The sequence below is a fragment of the Erythrolamprus reginae genome, chromosome 1 (assembly GCF_031021105.1).
Source record: "Erythrolamprus reginae isolate rEryReg1 chromosome 1, rEryReg1.hap1, whole genome shotgun sequence".
NCBI classification, from domain to species: Eukaryota; Metazoa; Chordata; class Lepidosauria; order Squamata; family Dipsadidae; genus Erythrolamprus; species Erythrolamprus reginae.
This window is the reverse complement of record NC_091950.1, coordinates 58,678,674-58,699,810: the sequence shown is the minus strand read 5'-3', so window position 1 is coordinate 58,699,810 and position 21,137 is coordinate 58,678,674. Positions and strand designations below refer to the sequence as shown.

The window sequence follows — 21,137 nt, the reverse complement described above, 5'->3', positions numbered from 1 at the left end:
CTGATTGTCGGCTGCCTGCAATTTGGCACCAGGTTCAAGGTTGACTCAGCCTTCCATCCTTCCGAGGTTAGTAAAATGAGGACCCAGATTGTTGGGGGCAATATGCTGACCCTATAAACTGCTTAGAGAAGGCTCTAAAGCACTATGAAGTGGTATATAAGTCTAAGTGCTATTGCTAAGTGCTATTGCTATATACATTTCAGGCAATGAAAAGAACTTCAACTAATATTGATGATACAAAATATCCTCCCAAAACATGAGAAATGTACACTATATATACTGTACATACACTATATCATAAAAATATAGTTAATGAGTACATTAATAAGCACCTAATCAATATGAAGAATATAAATATTAGAATGCTGTATATATTATGGTTGTCAGGGTGTCCAGGGGAAAAGCATTTTGAAATTCCCTGATATTTCCCTGTAACTTGCGATCTAGTTAAGGTGTGGTTGTAGATGATGTCATACCAAACAGCTAAGCTGTGGAGAAATATCGGTAGCTGAGGAAGCAAGTTGTTGCCACAGTTATGCTCATTTTTGCTTGACTGTGCCAGGCAGCGTGATCTGTGGGGGTTTTTTTTAAACATTTTTTCTTGACTTTTAAACATTTCAATAGATTACTTTCCCCCCTGATTTATTCCATTTTTTTTCACGAATTCCCTGATAATTCCCTGATATTTCCTGAACTGCCAATTTCCGTGATAATTCCCTGATTTATCTGTTTTCCAGGTTTGCTGGACACCTGGGTTGTGCACATACATAGAAACATAGAAGTCTGACGGCAGAAAAAGACCTCATGGTCCATCTAGTCTGCCCTTATACTATTTCCTGTATTTTATCTTACAATGGATATATGTTTATCCCAGGCATGTTTAAATTCGGTTACTGTGGATTTACCAACCACGTCTGCTGGAAGTTTGTTCCAAGGATCTACTACTCTTTCAGTAAAATAATATTTTCTCATGTTGCCTTTGATCTTTCCCCCAACTAACTTCAGATTGTGTCCCCTTGTTCTTGTGTTCACTTTCCTATTAAAAACACTTCCCTCCTGAACCCTATTTAACCCTTTAACATATTTAAATGTTTCGATCATGTCCCCCCTTTTCCTTCTGTCTTCCAGACTATACAGATTGAGTTCATTAAGTCTTTCCTGATACGTTTTATACTTAAGACCTTCCACCATTCTTGTAGCCCGTCTACATACAAAAATGATTCAAAGATGTGTCTTTGACACTATTATTCATTGAAATATAGATCTCTTTTCAGGATTCCATGACTGAACTAAATGCAATTGCTGAAAGAGTTTTATCAAAAATATTTGGCTTAATGATTTAATCAATTAATTAGCATTAATGCATAAATATATAATGCACTATTATTTAATACGCATGCACAATAGTAGTTCAACTGAGATGCACATAATTTGGCCATCTCATGAGAAGTCTAATTATTTTCATCCAGCTATCAAATAATAATGACAAGCATTGTATGCATTCAAAAATCATTTTATTATTAACATAATCTTTCCATTGAGCCAAGATAGTGTATACTTCATAAGGAATGTCGGTAAATATTCTATTTTTAGCATCTTTTTTTTACATATTTCCATTGATAAATAAACTCTGGATTCACATAAAAAAGTTAAACTTAAATAACTAATATTTTCATTTCATTTTTGTTTAAACAGGCATACGCTGGTAAAATATAAATATTCTTGTACACAACTTTTCTTCTAAATGCAAGAAATAACAATTAGCTACACATCACAGCTATTAACAACTCAAAACATAGCCTTTCAGCTGATTTGCTGGGCTGGACTACCATAGAAGATGGAACGCAGCAAATTTCACATTTTGATTCTGAGCTCCAGAGAGGTTGAAAGCCATGAAGAGAACAGGTCTTTGACAGGCTTGGTTAAAAATAGGCTTGCTCTGCCACTGAATTTTAACTTGAATCTATTATCTATCACTGATTCTATTTAGAGTTTTTACATAACACTCTGATGTCACCAAACAAAATATGGCACAATATCCATTTGAACAATAAGCATCAGGTTTTGAAATGACTATGTGGCAAAAATGTAGACAATACATACATCGTGGCTTAAAGTGTGCATGTGTGTTTATTTCCTTCTCTTTTCCAATTTTTTCTTCACTGATTTGGATCCTATATTGCTTTCCCACATTGGACACCTGACAAATGAGCAGATTGCCTGCAGTTGTATTTATTACCTCTCAGGGTGAAGAGCTGGCCCTTGGAGTCAGAAGGAAAGATTAGCTCATAGGCGTCCTCGCATTCTCAAGTTCAGCTGAAGCAGGATGAGCAGTCTGGCCTTTCAAAGTATTCGAGGGATGATGGTGAAAGGGACAACAGGGCTACTGGCTTCAAGCTCCAGTGCGGTCAGGAAACATTCCGTGGCTGCATCGTCGTTACCCTGAGCTTGCAGAACCACCCCAAGGCCATTCCAAACCTCATGGGCTGTTGAGTTCACCTGGACAGCATCCCGAAGGATCTTCTCAGCCAAGCTGTTCCGGCCAAGCTGATGAAGAATTAGAGCCTAGGGGGAGAAAAAGGAAGTAGCATTAAAAACAACTGCAATCAAACCCTAATATGAAAATGAACAGTATAATTATACTGAATACAACTGGTAAGTCCATGGCAATAAGGCTACTTAACAAGAGGGCAACCACTTCCAATCTGATCTCCTCCAGCATAGCAATTCATTTCAAATTCTTGAAATGTGAATTATTTCTTTATTTTACATTCCATGTTTAGTATTATTTTTAATAAATAACTCAAGGTGTTGGACATGTCTAATGCAACTTGCTTCTCATATTTTCTCCACAAAAATTCTTGTGGGGCAGCTTGGGCTAAAGGTCACACATTTAGCTTTCATGGGACTAAAACTTACAATCTCCCAGTTTCTAGCTTTGTGTCTTAACCACTAGCCCAAACTGGCTCCCTTATATTATTGCTTTTAATAGTTTTGTATTATTTCATGATCTTCTGTATTTTATGTATTTCCTGGCTTTACTCTGTATTTAAGCATACTGTTAATAGTACTGTATAGTCCAAAAATAATACTTCCAACAGTTTAATGGGCTGTTACAATATTTGAATTTCAAGAGTTCAGGAATTACAGGCAGAAAAGATTGCAGAAACAGCTTACTTTTGGAATGTCATAAGTGAAGTTAGTAACTAACTGTATTTTTACCATATCAGCTATCCAGCTGTGAAATCTATTTACCTTCCCTACTGACTCAGAAACATGTGTATTTTCACTCTTTGCGCATGTGCAGCTAGGGTTTAAAAAAAGAAAATGGCGGTGTCTGGGTGGAGCCTTGTTCCGCTGCCGCTATGGGTAGCATTTCACCCTTGCAACTACCCAGATAAATTGTACTAGGTTATGAGAATAACCTTAAAACACAGAAACTGGAAGAGCTGCAGGCTAGATAATGGTCAGGAAAAAAAAAATTCAGCCCACAAGAAATAATGGAGGCAGGGAAAGCTTTTCAGAGGAAACTTTCCATAGTTGTCTAGAAAGTAAAGGCAAGGGTGGGCTAAGTGCTTTCAAACAAGCAAGACTGATATCAGCCTTTCAGGAGTGGTCCAGAAAAAAATCAAAGCCAGCACTAATTATTGTAGTACTAACTAAAAATACTACTAACACTATTTTTATTGTAAATTTACAATAACAAAATCATAAAGAAAAGGTTTAAAGAAAAGTAAATTCCCTGAAAAGATTTTTTGATGAGCACCAAAAACAATGAGTATCAAACAAATGTTTCCCATAAGAAATAATGTAGGTAGTCACATTGACAAGTTCTAGCTTGTACGTTGAGTACTAAACAAATGATGAGTACTGGAATAAAATTCCATGTCAAAATACGTTAAGTACCAAATTTGATCAGTGTCAAAGCAGTTGAGAACCAAGGTACCACTATTCAAGACTACGGGAAATAGACCAGTATGCTACACACAGTAAAACTATTTTGCAGGGTTCCTATTTCCCTGGGACCCTCAAGCCTGTCAAAAACCATATTTTGAGGGATTTCCTAAATGCCAATGGGGTTGGGGCTAACCTTACCTTGGGGAAAAATGAAGCAGTAGGAATCATTACAAACTACAATAAAGTATTTCTTAGGAAGAATGTATGAAACTAGACATTATATACATTACAGGTTTGGCAGTCACAACAGTCATAAGGTGACAGTACTCTTTGCATACTCTTCTTCCATGACTGTCCCAATGTGCCTGCAAACTGTGTGAACAGGGCAGTCATATGATCAAATTATATCATATGAGTTTTCTTCATCCGATTGAAATCTTGTAGGAATTCTGCACTACTCCATTCACAATTATGCCTCATTTCTATATTAAGGAGGTGAAATGAATCTCTTGAACTTTGTGTGCTAGGGAGTGTATTGGGAAATAGGAAGCTCTGTTGCAGAAACAGAAATTAATTTGTTTTGGTTCAGCCTGAACATCAATTATGGCAATTTGAGGTTCCAGTTTCCTTTTGTACAGCTCCCATTTTCTCCTCTGAACTGAGCACTAAACAATGACACAGCTTCTTGTTACTGTGCAGGAAACAGGCGCACTGTAATGTAAGTCTAAAACAAATGTTGCATTGGGCTTTTATAACATAAAGGAAAATCTCAAAAGTATCCCCCAAGTCTAGAGAAAACATGAAATTGATAACACTATTTTGCATGTTTGTCTAATACAATACAAGGTTCGTAAGGTGAAAATTTCGTAAGATGAAACATTGCTCCCCATAGGAATCAATGTAAAAGCAAATAATGCATGCAAACCCATTAGGAAAACCCAAACTTTAAGGTTTCAAAAAAAAAGCGGCAGGCAGACAAAGTGAAGGCTAACGGATAGGAAGCTTTTGGAGTGGCGATAGGAAGCTTTTGGAATGGCGATTTCTGGAGGGATTTGGGGCAAGATAGGAAGCTTTTGGAGTGGTGGTTTTTGGAGGAATTTGGGGCAAGATAGGAAGCTTTTGGAGGAATTTGGGGCAAGATAGGAAGCTTTTGGGGAAGCGATTTTGGAGGCAATTTGGAGCGGTGTAGGATGCTTTTGGAGGGGTGATTTTATCAGCAAGATGGGGCGAAGGAAGCGGCAGGCTAGGGGGGATTTTGGCAGCAGGATGGGGCAGCTGCAAGGAGCAGAGGAAGCGGAGGGCTAGAGGGGAAAGTGGCAGGAAAATGGGGCAGCTCTGGTGTTCCCCGCCTCAGGTGCAAGAAAAGGGGGGCGGGGAATTCCGGTGGGGAATTCCCATGCAAGCAAATGGAAAATCCCGGCAGTGACAGTCACAAGGCAGGGGAATGCCTTCGGCAGTCAGAGAGCGCATGCGCAGTACGAGAGTCCACGGACCTGGGCTCAGGTTCATAAGACGGAAAGGGTTTTTAAGATGAGGCAAAGAAATCTTAAACACCGGGTTCATATCTTGAAAAGTTCGTATGACGAGGGGTTGGTAAGACGAGATATCACTGTATAGTCCTCACTCCTGCCAAAAGTTCAGGGCAGCTCTTGGTAATCAAAAGTTTGCAATCGATGGCTACAGGCCATTATAAGGATGGAGAATCCAAAGGTCCTTGAGATATTTTGGACTTCAACTATGTGAACAACTATCAACATCTACTCTGTAAAAATAAGGATGGGGCAATGTTCTAATTTAGATTGATGTGGTCCTTGTGATCACACTTCCTAGTTGTCAAAGGCTTGAAAGAGACACAGGTGATCTTGTAAGAAATTTTCTGACAGTGAGAACAATTAATCAGTTGAATATTTTCCTCCTGAAGTTGTGGATGCTCCATTGCTGGAGATTTTCAAGAAAAGATTAGATAATCATTTGGTATAAGGCCTCCTGCTCTATAATTCTAAGGGTAACTCACATGGTAATTTAAAATAATTAAATGGTGCATTCTTTTAACTCACCATTCTTAATAATTCATTAGAGGTTAGGAATGGCTGATTTGTAATTTTCAGGACTCCATTTTAATCCCATGTATCATTTATGTTAAAAGTCATGATCTTGAATTATACGTCTAATTTTCTCAACTTTACATATTACTTAAGATCATGAACACAAAGTAGTACTAAAAAAACTTTAAGGAGCTTTATGTAGATAGGTATACAGTGATACCTCGTCTTACGAACTTAATTCATTCTGTGACGAGGTTCGTAAGTAGAAAGGTTTGTAAGATGAAACAATGTTTCCCATAGGAATCAATGTAAAAGAGCAAATAATGCATGCAAACCCATTAGGAAAATCCAAACCTTAAGGGTTAAAAAAAAGGGGCAGGTGGACAAAGTGAAGGCCAACAGAATGGAGACGGACAGCAAGAAGCAAGGAATGGAAGTCCTAATGAAGGCTAACGCCCCAAATTGCTCCCAAAACCACCCCTCCAGATGCTTCCTACGCCTCCCCAAATCACTCCAAAAATCACCTTTCCAAAAGCTTCCTACATTGCCCCAAATCGCTCCTAAAATCACCCCTCCAACCGCTGCTTATGCCACCCCAAATCGAGGTTCTAACAAAAGCAAACAGAGTGAAGAAAGGCAGCAAGGAGAAACGAGGCATTTTGAAAGGAGAGGTGATTTTGGAAGACTTTGGAAGCGATTTGGGGCAGCGTAGGAAGCTTTTGGAGGGGTGATTTGGGGAGCGATTTGGGGTGGCGTTGGAAGCTTTTGGAGAGGTGATTTTAGCAGCGATTTGGGACAGCATAGGAAGCTTTTGGACAGGTGATTTTGGGAGCAATTTGGGGCAGCGTAGGAAGCTTTTGGAGGGGTGATTTTAGAGGCGATTTGGAGCGGTGTAGGAAGCTTTTGGAGAGGTGATTTTGGGAGCAAATTGGGGTGGCATAGGAAGCTTTTGGAGAGGTGATTTTGGCAGCGAGATGGGGCAAAGGAAGCTTTGGAGGGGTGATTTTGGCAGCAGGATGGGGCGGCTGTGGGGAGCAGAGGAAATGGAGGGCTAGAGGGGAAAGTGGCAGGGAAATGAGGCAGCTCCGGCGTTGCCCGCCTCGGGACTGCATGTGCAAGAAAAGGAGGTGGGGAATTTATTATTATTATTATTATTATTATTATTATTATTATTATTAATTAGATTTGTATGCCACCCCTCTCCGAGGACTCGGAGCAGCTCACAACAATAAAACATCATATACAAATCCAATGTTAAAAACAGTTTTAAAAGACCCCTATTAAAAGCAGTCATACCACCCAAACATACCATACATAATAAAGTCAAGGCAGCTGAGGATATATCAATTCCTCCATGCCTGGCGACATAGATGACTTTTCAAAAGTTTGCGAAAGGCAAGAAGGGTGGGGGCAGTCCTAATCTCCGGGGGGAGCTGATTCCAGAGGGACGGGGCCGCTACAGAGAAGGCTCTTCCCCTGGTCACGCCAGACAGCATTGTTTTGTCAATGGGACCTGGAGAAGGCGAACTCTGTGGGACCTAATCGGTCGCTGGGATTTGTGTGGCAGCAGGCGGTCCCGGAGATATTCTGGTCCAATGCCATGAAGGGCTTTATAGGTCATAACCAACACTTTGAATTGTGACCGGAAACTGATCTGCAACCAATGCAGACTGCGGAGTGTTGGTGCAACATGGGCATACCTAGGGAAGCCCATGATTGCTCTCGCAGCTGCATTCTGCACGATCTGAAATTTCCGAACACTCTTCAGAGGTAGTCCCATGTAGAGAACCTCGAGGTGATGAGGGCATGAGTGACTGTGAGCAGTGACTCCTGGTCCAGGTAGTACTGCAACTGTTGCACCAGGCGAACCTGGGCAAACGCCCCCCTCGCCACAGCTGAAAGATGGTTCTCTAATGTGAGCTGTGGATCGAGGAGGATGCCCAAGTTGTGGATCCTCTCTGAGAGGGTCAATAATTCCCCACCCCCAGGGTGATGGACAGACAGATGGAATTGTCCTTGGGAGGCAAGACCCACAGCCACTCCATCTTATCAGGGTTGAGCTTGAGTCTGTTGACACCCATCCAGACCCCAACAGCCTCCAGGCACCGGCACATCACTTCCACTGCTTTGCAAGTAAGTTCGTAAGACAAGGTATTACTGTATTTCACACCATAACTTTAAAGGTTTCTCTTTTTTGACTCCTAAAGAAAAGGATCTAAAGCAGGGTACTTTTGGCTCAATAATACTACACAACTCTATCCTTCCTGATCTTGGATAGAACAGTAATCCTTGTCCCTCCAGCTATCCTTTCACAATTCAAAACTAAGCTCCGTTGCTGCTTGCCAAACCAGCTCCTAGGTATTCCCTTTCACAGCAGCAAAATCTCCCGGGTAAACAGACAACCCATTATTTGGTGGACTGCTAGGAAAATATGTGAGGAAGCTTCTTCAACACAATAGCCTTCAACAAACCCTTCTAAATAGCTGTTTGCTGAGCTGCAGGTAAGTACAGCAAGCTCTGCTTTGAATCATCGTAGCTAAGAATCTGCCCAGTCAAAACAGAATTATATATGGCTCTATTGTTCATTGAATTCATTGAAGCAGACAGAATATTGTTTGCACACAACATATGTGTTCACTATGCTCTTCTGTTTACTTAGCATGCCTATTCTTGCCTTTTTATCTACAATGCAGCCTCTAGTACATTGCATACATTCAGCTGTGTAAACGCATGGGATGGTTAATTTTCCATTCCTCTCCCCGCACGCACACCCCCAACAAATCTCCAAGGCAGTGAATTGCTGTTCCATTATTAGTAAGAAGCAACATTTGTTTCGAAGGGGAAATGCTCTTTAGCTTGGTAACCCGAGTTTTAAAATGTCAACCTTAATGTTGCTGCTTATTGAACTTTCTTCTGCTCCAAAAGGGTAATGAATGTGGGAAATAAATCAAGACAATTTTGAGTATTCCTAGGAGAAAAGTGATTGCTTGAAGGAAAATGAAGATGTATTTCAGAAGCCTATCTACAACTGCAAATAAAATTTGTCTTAACATGCTTTAAAAATGCTTTTCTCTCCCTCCACCTCACATACACATCAAATTAATTCCTATTCAGCTAAACTTTCTATCGAATCAAGTGTCAGTTTAGAAAAACCTGAAAGACCTATTCAGGCAACAGCAAAGAGAATGTATGGAGACAAAATGTTGAGACTGTGTCATTCTAAGGCTTCCACCCTAATTCTTGGTTAAGTTGAAATTTTGAGGTTGGGGATAACTTCACGTGGTTAAATGCAGTTCAAAATTATGACAGCTCTAAATGAGAAGTAGTTAGGATCAGTCTTCATAATTTGGCCATCCCAGTAACCCTGTGATGACATGATCGTGATCTGGGTGCAGGGGCGGGCTCTGAATCGTTTTGCTGCCGGTTTGCTCAGGGTCGTGCCGGGTGCGTGTGCTTTGCCGTGCCTACGCAACGAAAATTACCTTCTGCGCATGTGCAGATGCAAAATCCAAAATGGCGGTGCCCATGGACTGCCACTGTACTAGGGTTTCCAAATCTGGGCTACAAAAAGTTCTGTATCTCTCTGCTTCCATCTAATGGTCAGCTGTGTTTTGCTTGATGTCTTTCTATTATAACTGAGACCATAGAAAAGAACTGGCTCTGTGACATCATCTCTGGTTAATTAATGCTCTTCTTATTTTGCTTTTTTGATTTTCTTTGTAATAATTTTATTAGAAATTAGAAATACAAAGAATTTTTAGAAAATTATGAAAAATTTAAAAAACAAAACACTAACACCACCATTACTGTAGAGAAAAAGGGGGAAAAGGATAAAAGAAATGACTCGCTCTGCTTTCCAGAGATTATAAACAATAGTAGCTTAGTACCTTCCCTAGTATCTCTTCTTCATGGAACCTGTCTCTTATAAATATCCAAATTGTAAAAACTTGCCATTAAGTCCTAACTGGCATTTTAAAATCCATAATTATTTACAGATGTTGTTGTCACACTGCTTCTGGTCTCTTCGAATCATTCTCTGAAATCCTTTGTTAAATTGCTTTCTGAGATATTTGTCTTTCTTGTATTCAGCTTCCCTTCTTGGTAATTTTCATGGTTTGTTCCGACATCTTGTTTGCTTTCTTTTTCTTAATTTTCATCCGTCTCTTTTCACATTCTTCCTTAACGATGTCTTTACATTCATTTCATAATTCCCTTGGTTCTCTATCAATGAGGGACAGGACTTTCTGTATACCCTTTCTAACTTTAAAAAGCCATAATGTTTCTTCCATTTTTCACGTCTTCAGTAATAAAACAATTTGATCTTCTGACGGAAAGTGTCTCATCCCAGTCCATCTCAATTTGCTGATGCCTAAGATTGTAAATCTGTAGTTGTTTCATTTAATCTTACTATGTTGAGCTTTTGTGTACATGTAATTAGGTTCACTTTCCAACTGTAATTCTATTTTTTCAGCTTTGGATTTGTCTTCTGTATAGCAAATAGATGTCCCAAAGGCTTTAATCTAGTCACATCATAAACACTATTATTAGTTAGAAAGATCCTCAGTGCTTCCTCAGTACTATGTTGAGCACCATCGACCTGAGGGGCCCATCATCCAGCATTGTATCATCGATCATTTTATGATTTCAATGTAAGGTCTCCAATTACTAGCTAGCCAAGACTACACTATTGTAAAGTGAAAATGCTTTAAGAATGATCTGTCTTTATAATTAATGAAATCTCATTCATTCTATCCACTTTCTTCAGGCTACTCCTTCTTTCTCCACCATTTATCTGGGGTTTTCTTGGGAGGGGGGAGGGCGGTTGTTGTTAAAACAGAATAGAAGCAGAAAATGTGAAGGGATTCATCCATCCTATTCATCTGTCTTTCAGTTGTACCTGTTTTTTTTAGCATGCCATTATGTTATAACCCTGCAGGGAAAGTAAACAAACCTCTTGTACTATAATGTCTTCCCAATCTTTCCTTCTTAAACCAAAAGCAGTTGAACCTAAAATAATTAGAGAGGAGGAAGTAAAGGAATCAAGCAAATTAATCAAGAATGTACTAGGGTAGCGATGGCGAACCTTTTTCTCATGTGCCAAAAGAGCGTGCATGCACGAGTGCCCACACCCATAATTCAATGCCTGGGGAGGGCAAAAACAGCTTCTTTCGGCCCGCAGAGGCCCTTTGGAGGCTGGGAATGGCCTATTTCTCAACTTTTGGTGGGCCCAGGAGGTTTGTGTTTCGCCCTCTCCAGGCTCCAAAGATTTCCCTGGAGCCAGGGGAGGGTAAAATGCCCTCCTCCACCCCCCCGGAGGCTCTCTGGAAACAAAAAACGCCTTCCCAGAGCCTCTTTGTGAGCTAAAAATCAGCTGGCTGGCACACATATGCATGTTGGAGCTGAGCTAGGGCAACGGATCGTGTGCCAGCAGATATGGCTCCGTGTGCCACCTGTGGCACCTGTGCCATAGATTCGCCATCACTGTACTAGGGTTTCCAAATCTGGGCTACAAAAAGTTCTGTATCTCTCTGCTTCCATCTAATGGTCAGCTGTGTTTTGCTTGATGTCTTTCTATTATAACTAAGACAATAGAAAAGAAGAGCAGCTTAAATTACACTGTTCTCCACAAGATCACCAGGTAATGTGCCTCAGCAATGAAGCCAGACAGAATTTAACATGGGGTAGTCTCAAATCAGAAATTGGCAAATTCTCTGCCATCCTTTCTCCTCCTACCAAACGTCACAGATCAGGGCAATCGCTCTGCTGAATGGATGATGAGATGAGATGAATTTGATAGACAAAAATTTGATGCTCATTATTCATTTAGTTTTAATTTTTAAGCCATAAAAAACCATAAAAAAGTGAATGTTAGAATATTTTGGACATGTGGTGCGACACCCAGAAAAATACAGCATCCTTTAATTAATCCTCCAGGGAAAGATTGGAGGCAAACAAGGTCCAGGCAGAAGAAGAACATCATTGGACCAGAGTACCTCCGGAACCGCCTGCTACCGCACGAATCCCAGCGACCGATAAGGTCCCACAGAGTTGGCCTTCTCTGGGTCCCGTCGACCAAACAATGTCGTTTGGCGGGCCCCAGGGGAAGAGCCTTCTCTGTGGCAGCCCCGGCCCTCTGGAATCAACTCACCCCGGAGATTAGAACTGCCCCCACACTCCTTGTCTTTCGTAAATTACTGAAGACCCATCTATACCGCCAGGCATGGGGGAGTTGAGACACCTTTCCCCCAGGCTTTTTTATATTTATGTTTGGGTATATATATGTTGTTTGCTTTTTAAAATATGATAGGGGTTTATGTGCTTTTAAATATTAGATTTGTTTTTCGCTGGAATATTGTTTTTTATTATTGTTGTGAGCCACCCCGAATCTTCGGAGAGGGGCGGCATACAAATCTAATAAATTGAATTGAATTGAATTGAATCATGGCTTCAAAATCTAAGCATTTGGACAAAATTCAGTAGCTCTTTTTGTCCGGCTGTTGACAAAAATAGGATTGCCAACATGATCGCCAACGTCCAGTGACAGATTTGGCACAAGAAGATGTCAAAAAATCCTCCTTAAAAAAAAAAAGCTGCCTTGGAAGTACTGGTTGGAGATACAAAATCACAAAGCTGAAACCAGTTTTCAACGCTATTGTATATTTGGAATACTCTTTCTTTTCCCCCCTTTATGTAACCAAACTTCCTCAGGGTGGGGGAAGGCAAAATGCCTCATAATAAATATGGGATGCAGCTGAGAAGTTCCTGAATGCATCACCACTTTGTTTATCTTTTCCTTTTTGAAAGAAGAAAAGTGTAACTTGCAAATTGGAATAAATAAGTTGGCTTAGTAGTACATGGAAGATTACATGGACATCATGATGATGTGTCCCTCAAAAATAGTAAAATGATTTTCTTCCCCAGCAAACTGAATATGAGGATGAGCTCTTACTGTTAAAAACATCAGAAAATAAATTAGTATTTGAAAATTCACATTTTTTTTTCATAGCCACTCTGCAAATGGGTTGAGGGCAAGAGTGAAGGGAAGAAGGAACTAGGAACTTTGAATGATTTAATTCCATGCAGGATGGAGGTGAGATGACTGAGACTAAACAGGTTGCAGAAATACTGATTAATTCTGACATTATGGAAGGACTGTCATCCAACAAGAAAGACATACAGTGATACCTTGTCTTACAAACTTAATTGGTTCCGGGACGAGGTTCTTAAGGTGAAACGTTTGTAAGACGAAACAATGTTTCCCATAGGAATCAATGGAAAAGCGATTAATGCGTGCAAGCTCAAAATTCACCCCTTTTGCCAGCGGAACCGCCCGTTTTTGCACTGCTGGGATCCCCTGAGGCTCCCCTCCATGGGAAACCCCACTTCCGGACTTCTGTGTTTTTGCGATGGTGCAGGGGACTCCCAGCAGGGGAATCCCAGCATCGCAAAAATGAGCGCTTCGCTGGCAACGGAAGTCCGGAGGTGGGGTTTCCCAGTGAGGGGAGCATCAGTTAAATTGCAGCCTCACAAAAACACCGAAGTCCTCAAAACCCACCTCCGGACCTCTGTGTTTTTGCAATGCTGCGATTTCACTGAGGCTCCCCTCGCTAGGAAACCCCACCTCCGGACTTCCGTTGCCAGCGAAGCGCTCATTTTTGCGTTGCTGGGATTCCTCTGCAGCATCACAAAAACACGGAAGTCTGGAGGTGGGGTTTCCCATGGAGGGGAGCCTCAGGGGAAACCCAGCAGCGCAAAAATGGGTGCTTCGCTGGCAACAGAAGTCCGGAGGCGGGGCATCCCAGTGGCGGCGGTGGGTTTGTAAGGTGAAAATAGTTTGTAAGAAGAGGCAAAAAAATCTTAAACCCTGGGTTTGTATCTCGAAAAGTTTGTATGATGAGGCGTTTGTAAGATGAGGTATCACTGCATTTGCAAATGACAGGATATTTGGTTTTACAAATGGGATCAATTGTAGACATTTTTTCCCTAAATTAAAAAAAAATCCCAAGAAATGACTAAATTGCATTTTAATAGTTTGAGAACTATGCTATATTGAATCATGTGACAGAGAGATAGGCAACATATAAATTTAATAAATAAATAAAATAATAAATATAGTGTACAACTTTGAGGTTAAGAATGCATTTTGTTGCCACTATAGTTCACTCATATGGAAGGGACTTTTCAGCAAATGTCTCTATTGGTTTACCTTGGTCTAAATTCCTGCAAACAGATTTTGATAGAAATTAGGACCAATATATTCAATTAATCACATGATTAACTGAAATAAGTAAACGAAAGAGGACAGGGCAAAATAATAGCTATAAATTAAAGGAATAGATACCACTTGCTTACTCAATGCTTCTTTTTCCTCTGCTTTTCCTTTTTTGCAGCTGATAATAATTGGCAAATACTGGCAGTTGTTTCCTTTGACTGCTTGTCTGACTACTACGATTAAAAATGGTCCATCTCATGAAGATCAGGATGTGACAGTACTACACTGTATTAATCACACTTATGGCTATTTATAGGGTCTGGAATTTGAAATCTCCAGGTTTACTCCTGAAAATAATCCCAGTTTTTATTTAGTGACAAATTTTATCAATTCAAGGTCTATGATTACAAAGAATACGTTTCTGTCCCCAGTAGCCCTGTCTTGCTAAGCTGCAAACTTATTTTTATACTTGGGGATGCTTATAAATCACAGTTCAGAGAGGTTATGCTATAATAAAAATGATGTGTGCATGTAATTTGCTTTGGTGATATTTTATGCCTATTTGCTTATTGATCTAAGTTCTATTTCTGTTCAAATCATAACATTTCTCTCAATGTAGTTACTTCCACCTACACAACTCAGCTGCATGAGGACTGATTCATACATGATTTAAAGCGCATCTCTGCAATTATCAGAAGTAGAAAACAGAAACTAGCTCCACCAAATGTCAACATTTAAAGTCCAGGTGTTCAATGAAGCTTACACGGACTGCAACCTATCATACTTCCCAGAACTGCAAACTATCACACTTTCAAGGCTTTTATCACTTCTGTTCTGTACAAAACTAAAAATTGCAGCTGCATAGTTGACTTTAAGTCATAGTTTATTTCCCTGTTATAGCAGCAAGCTGAACTAGTCAGCTGCTGCCATTGCTAAAAAGTCCTAATAATTGGCTGGATTAGTTTACCTAGCTAATAGGTCATAAAATGAAATTTTAGATTTAGAAAAAGGTTTTATATATCTATTTCAAGAAGCTAACTGGTGCAATGATTCTGCAACTTGTGTGGGAAAAGTAAGCTGACGACAGAAATTGAGCTCTTTTGAATACTAAAGGTAAGATTCAATGTGCATGTATATATTTATGTATAACTCCAGGAGTGGGATTCAGAATGTTTTCCTACTCCACTTCAAGGGAAGGATACTGCAAAATCCCCATTTCCTCCTGGTCAGTCGGGACTTGGGAGTCAGAGAATAGATCGGGGAAAGGCCAGCCAGAAGTGGTATTTACCAAAATACTCAAAATTTCCTCTACTGATTCTCTGAACTACTCAAAATTACTGCTAGCGGTTCTCAAGAACGGGTCAGAACGTGTTGAAACCCCCCTCTGTATAACAGCGTATGTTCAACTGAGTATCTAGCAAATTTGTGTATGTTAATGGAAAACACTGGCAGAGGGTGAGATTCAGAAAATAACAGAACAACAGAGTTGGAAGGAATCTGGGAGATCTTCTAGTCCAACCCCAAGCACAAGCAGAAGACCCTATACTGTTCCAGACAAGTGACTGTCCAGTCTCTTCTTAAAAGCCTCCAGTGATAGATTACACAGTTTCTGAAGGCAAGGTGTCCCACTAGTTAATTCTGTTACATAAATCATCCATAGTTCTAGGTTGCTTTTTTCCCTGATTGGTTTCCAGCGTTTCTTGTCTTGCCTTCTGGTGTTTTGGAAAATAGGTTGACACTTTCTTCTGCGTGGCAACCCCTGAGATATTGGAACTTTGCTATCATGTCACTAGGTTAGACAAAAGATATAGAAGGGGTCCTTGAAGCTCTCTGAGCTTACTGGTTTTCTGGGAGGTGTTTCATTACCCAAACTTCGGAGAGGGGCGGCATACAAATCTAAGTAATAAATAAATAAATAAATAAACATCATCAGTGCTAGTAAGGAGTACTGTTTGCTATCAGTTTATATTCTGGTGGCTTGTCTGTCAGTGTTGGTGGAGTGGTTTTAGAGATTCATAGTTATCTATAGTCCAAAGTCTATAAATGTTGATAAAGATATATTATTTATATGTAGACTGTATCTTTACATATAAATATATAAGTTATAAAAGATAGTCTTTATATCCATTCTCTCATTAGTGAACCAATTGTTTCCTTGACTTTTTTCTTGTTTTTTATATATTGAAACTTATTATTGTTGATATTTGTTGCAAGTCCTGAGATCATCTTTGCAATTTTGGGCTATTTATTGGTATTCTGCCTCAGTTATGTGCCCCTCTTTCTATTTTTTGTATTTCAGTTTATCAGAGAGTTCTTTGCATAAATATCTGGTTTCTTCTGGATTTTTTTCTTTTTCTTTTTAAGTGGTATTGAGTTCAGTTGGACCTTTATAATATTTTTCAGTTTTCCAAGCTTCTTGAATTGTTTTCCCCTTTAATATTTTCATCCATTAAATCTTTCCCAAGTTCTCTCTAAGTTTGTTAAAACCAAGTGTTTGAATCACATAATTAATTGTAGATACATATATTATATTCACTGTATTCACATAATTCACTGTAGAAACACATATATAAACCCAAGTCACTTGGGTAGTGAAAAGCATATACAGTAAATGTAATAAATACATATTAGATGTAAATATACATACTACATACCAGTGATGGTGAACCTATGGCATGGGTGCCACAGGTAGCACGTGGAGCCATATCTGCTGGCACATGAGCTGTTGCCCTAGCTCAGCTCCAACGTGTATCTGTGTGCTGGCCAGCTGATTTTTGGCTTGCATAGAGGCTCTGGGAAAGTGTTTTTGGCTTCCAGAGAGCCTCCAGGGGAATGAGGGAGGGCGTTTTACCTTCCACCAGCTCCAGACAAAGAGCCTGGGGATGGCAAAACACGGCCCTACTGGGCCCACCAGAGAGCCTCCGGGGGGTGGGGGAAGCTATTTTCACTCTCCCCAGGCATTGAATTATGGGTGTGGGTGCTCACGCATGTGTGATAGCGTGTGTGCATGCTCTTTCAGCATCCAAAGGTTCGCCATCACTGCTATATACAGTAGCACCTCTGAAAATTATTTCTACAATTCTTGAAAGTATGCATTCTGTACAATATTGATGGGAAAAAACTGTCACAAATAAATGCAATGATTTCATGAAAGATATGTGTGACACTATTTTAAAAATTCATATTAAATGGAAGCTATTTTCCTTCCTTCTTTTTGTTATCAGTTAATAGAGAACACAAAGCTTTTCACACAAGAAAGAAAAATGAAACATACCATGGACTAGCATTTCTAGTTTAGTAATAATTATGAAAAAGAAGTCAGGAGGCACTGCGTCATAGCATTAAACTGGCTGGGTGGCTAGGGGCTGGTTCCTCTCAACCCAACCCAGCCCACCTCACAGGATTGTTATTGTGGAGGAAGCAGGAGGAATGTGCATTATATACTCAAAACTTGATTTGTGAATAGTAAAGGCGGGATATAATCTAATCAATAAATGCTGCATTGGTCTTAAATACTGTGCCCAATTCTGAGCACTAAGGTATAGAAAACCCTGGAATAAGTGTGAAGAAGAACAGGAGACCTGAAATTCCTATGAAGGAGATGAAGGGGTCAGAAAGATTTAGCTTTGAGGAAATGACAATATTTCAAATACCTGAAAAGTTCATATGGAAAATCAAGACCTGCTCCTCCTCTATTCAAGGTGCACAATAATGGATTTAAATGACAGGAAGACAGATTTCAACTGAAGCATTAGAAAAAGCTTCCTAACTGTAAGAAGGGAGAGACCAATTAACTATGGAGACTGTAAGAAGCTCTTCACTGGGTATTTTCCAGCAGAGGGCAGAGAGCCATCTGTTTGGGTGACTTTAATTCCTATGCTTATAATGAGCTGGGGGTAAACTTGATGGTTTAAATGGCCTGCAATTCTAAGATACTATGACTGGATTTGCACTTCAAATAATGGCAAATGACCTGGATTAGGAAAGCACTTTAATGCAATCAAATGCAGTGAAGCAAGGTGAGTGGATGGTGAGGTTTTTCTCTTTTCCACTTCTTTTATGTCAGCAAATGGATACTTTCAAGTTGTATATGAATTATGATGACAAATAGATAAAATATATGGGTCTGCTTAGCAGAATTACTGCATTGATTCCAAGCCTGTTCCCAATCTGTTCCATTAGGTGGACTACAATAATGTAACTGGAAATTATCTGCCATACGGATCGTCCACATTAGCTAAGGTCAGCAACATGGGGCCTAGGATGCCATAGCAAATGTGATTCATACCATGCTGACGGCAAAATCCCCATGTTTAATTTTAGAAATACAAGATTTTAAGTAAAAAATGCCCACAATATCTTAAGACTTTGAATGAAGAGGATCAAAATTTTCTGAGATTTTCCACTGTAAATTATTTCTAATACCCTTCTGAATTATTCTGTTAATTGTAGCAATAGCTGCAGTTCACATCTATTGCTACAATTAACAGAATAATTCATTATATAGAAATTTACATTTTAAGTAATAATGTTCATACTTTGAGATTGGAAGAATGGAAGCAAAAATGTGACTGATGTAAAAGAAGAACCGTTGTACCTACCTGAACGGTCTTCTCAATGCCCTGGAAGGAGAGTCCAGCATGGGTTTAGCTCAAGTCTTATTGGTAGGACTGAGTTTCAAATTAACATAAATACATAATAATTAGGTACCGCCCCCTTGCTGCCCCAAGTATCCAGTTTTAAAAAACGAAGAGATGTAAGAATAATCAACTTTATTAAACAACCATAATAAAACACTAATAACAACCAAAACAAGAACTCCCATGGTTCTTAGGGAGGGTATGGACTCTCCTTCCAGGGCATCGAGAAGACCGTTCAGGTAGGTACAACGGTTCTTCTCCCATGCCTCCTGGAAGGAGAGTCCAGCATGGGATATACACAAGGTTTAATGTTCCAGGGAGGGAGATTGGTGAACCATGGGTTGTACCTCCCCGCACACTTTCTGGAGTACACGCCTGCCAAAGGCAGCTTCAGCCGAAGCGAAGGCATCTAACTTGTAGTGACGAATAAAGGTTGTGGGTGAACTCCACGCCGCGGCTCTGCAGATATCTTCAAGGGGTGCTTGCGTCGCCCAAGCCGCCGAGGAAGCCGCACTCCTTGTTGAATGAGCCTGTATACCACTCGGCGGAGTCCTTGAACTCGCCTTGTATGCCTCAACTATACACAGTCTTACCCACTGGCTAATGGTATTGGAAGACACCTTGAAGCCCAGTTTACTAGAACTAAATGACACAAACAAGGCCTCAGTTTTGCGTAAACTGTTGGTACGCCTGATGTAAAGTTTCAACGCTCTGCGTACGTCTACCTTGTGCCACTTAAGTTCTAAGGGGTGATTACCACGAGCACAGAAATCCGGTAACACCAACTCTAGAGCTCTGTGAAAGTGTGTGTTGATTTTTGGGAGAAAGGTGGGGTCCAAGCGTAAACAAACTCTGTCCGGATAAAAATGACACAAATCTGATCTTACCGACAATGCGGACAGTTCGGACACCCGCCTTGCCGAGGTGACTGCCACCAAAAAGGCCATCTTGAAGGAGAGGTAACGCAATGAAACAGTCCTTAACGGTTCAAACGGTGGCCCCGTGAGGGCCTGAAGGACCAAAGTTAAGTCCCATGTGGGGAAACGACGAACAGGAGGAGGGTGTGTGTTCGTAGCCCCTCTGAGAAAGTCCTTAATCCACGGGTGATAAGTTAAGGGTCCCCCATCGTCCCGCTTTATAATAGTGGCAAGCGCTGCGACCTGGCGTTTTAGCGTGTTTGGCGCCAGACCTTTCTCCAAACCTTTCTGCAAAAATTCTAAGATAGGTATGACTGAGGAATCCTCTGGTCGTAGGTTCCTGTCATTGCAGAAAGAATGGAAGGCTGCCCATGTTGCCTGATAAATTCGGACGGTGGAAGGGCGTCGGGCCGCTTGAATAGTTGCGATAACATTCTCGGGAAGGTGACAGCTCCTCAACCTGTCCCCTTCAAATGCCATGCGGTTAGGTGGAACCATTGGGGTTCCGGGTGGTACACGAACCCCTGACTGAGGGAGATTTGGTCGTCCGGGATCCTCCACGGTGGGGAGATGGACAGTTCCCTGAGGTCCGCAAACCAAGGTCTCCGAGGCCAATGAGGCGCCAGCAAGAGCACCTCCGCCTTCTCCATCAGGATCTTCCTTACCACTGATGGAATAAGCGGAATCGGAGGAAAGGCGTACAGTAGGGCCTTTGGCCACTGAAGATGTAGTGCATTGATTCCTTCGGCTCCCGGAGATGGAAATCGGGAGTAGAACCTCGGGAGTTGGGTATTCTGGGGGGTGGCGAATAGGTCCACCACCGGTTCCCCGAACCGACGCGAGACTTCTTGAAATAGACCCGGATCGAGTCTCCACTCCGTCGGGTCCAGTTCCTGGCGGCTGAGCCAATCCGCCTGTTTGTTGTCCTCCCCCGCAATGTGTTCTGCATGCAGAGAGGAGAGATGAGTCTCCGCCCAGTCGAAGAGAAGGACCGTCTCTTCCATCAGCCGGAGAGAGCGCGTTCCACCTTGGTGATTTAAATGTGCCCTGGTCGCTACGTTGTCCGTGCGTACGAGGACGTGCTGACCTTCCAGTAAGGTGGAAAAGGTCAGCAAAGCCAAGCGGACCGCTCGCAGCTCCAAGAAATTGATATTGATTGGGCGTAGTTCCTGGGGGCTCCAGAACCCCTGAGCTACCTGGGAGTGGACGTGAGCGCCCCACCCCAACAGACTGGCATCCGTGGTGAGGATAGTATGACGGAATGGTCCGAAGGGAGTGCCCTGCCGCAGTGCTGGGGATCTCTACCATCTCAGGGAAAGTTGTAACTCGCGTCCCACGGAGGTTAGACGGTGTGTATGGCTTAATCTTCGACGCTGGAATGGGAGTAAAGTCCACTGAAGCAGTCGGTAATGGTAACGGGCCCAAG

At 41.1% G+C, this 21,137-nt stretch overlaps 1 protein-coding gene across 2 annotated transcripts in view; it reads right to left on the bottom strand.

The window, feature by feature from the left end:
- Positions 1–1,497: 1,497 nt before the first annotated feature.
- TTC7B (tetratricopeptide repeat domain 7B) overlaps positions 1,498–21,137 on the bottom strand; it is a 106,879-nt gene continuing 87,239 nt past the window's right edge. For both annotated transcript variants that reach the window (XM_070753343.1, XM_070753351.1), the window contains exon 20: positions 1,498–2,565. In XM_070753343.1, the coding sequence (XP_070609444.1) occupies positions 2,344–2,565 (222 nt within the window). In that variant the 3' untranslated portion in view covers positions 1,498–2,343. The remainder of the gene's footprint in view (positions 2,566–21,137) is intronic.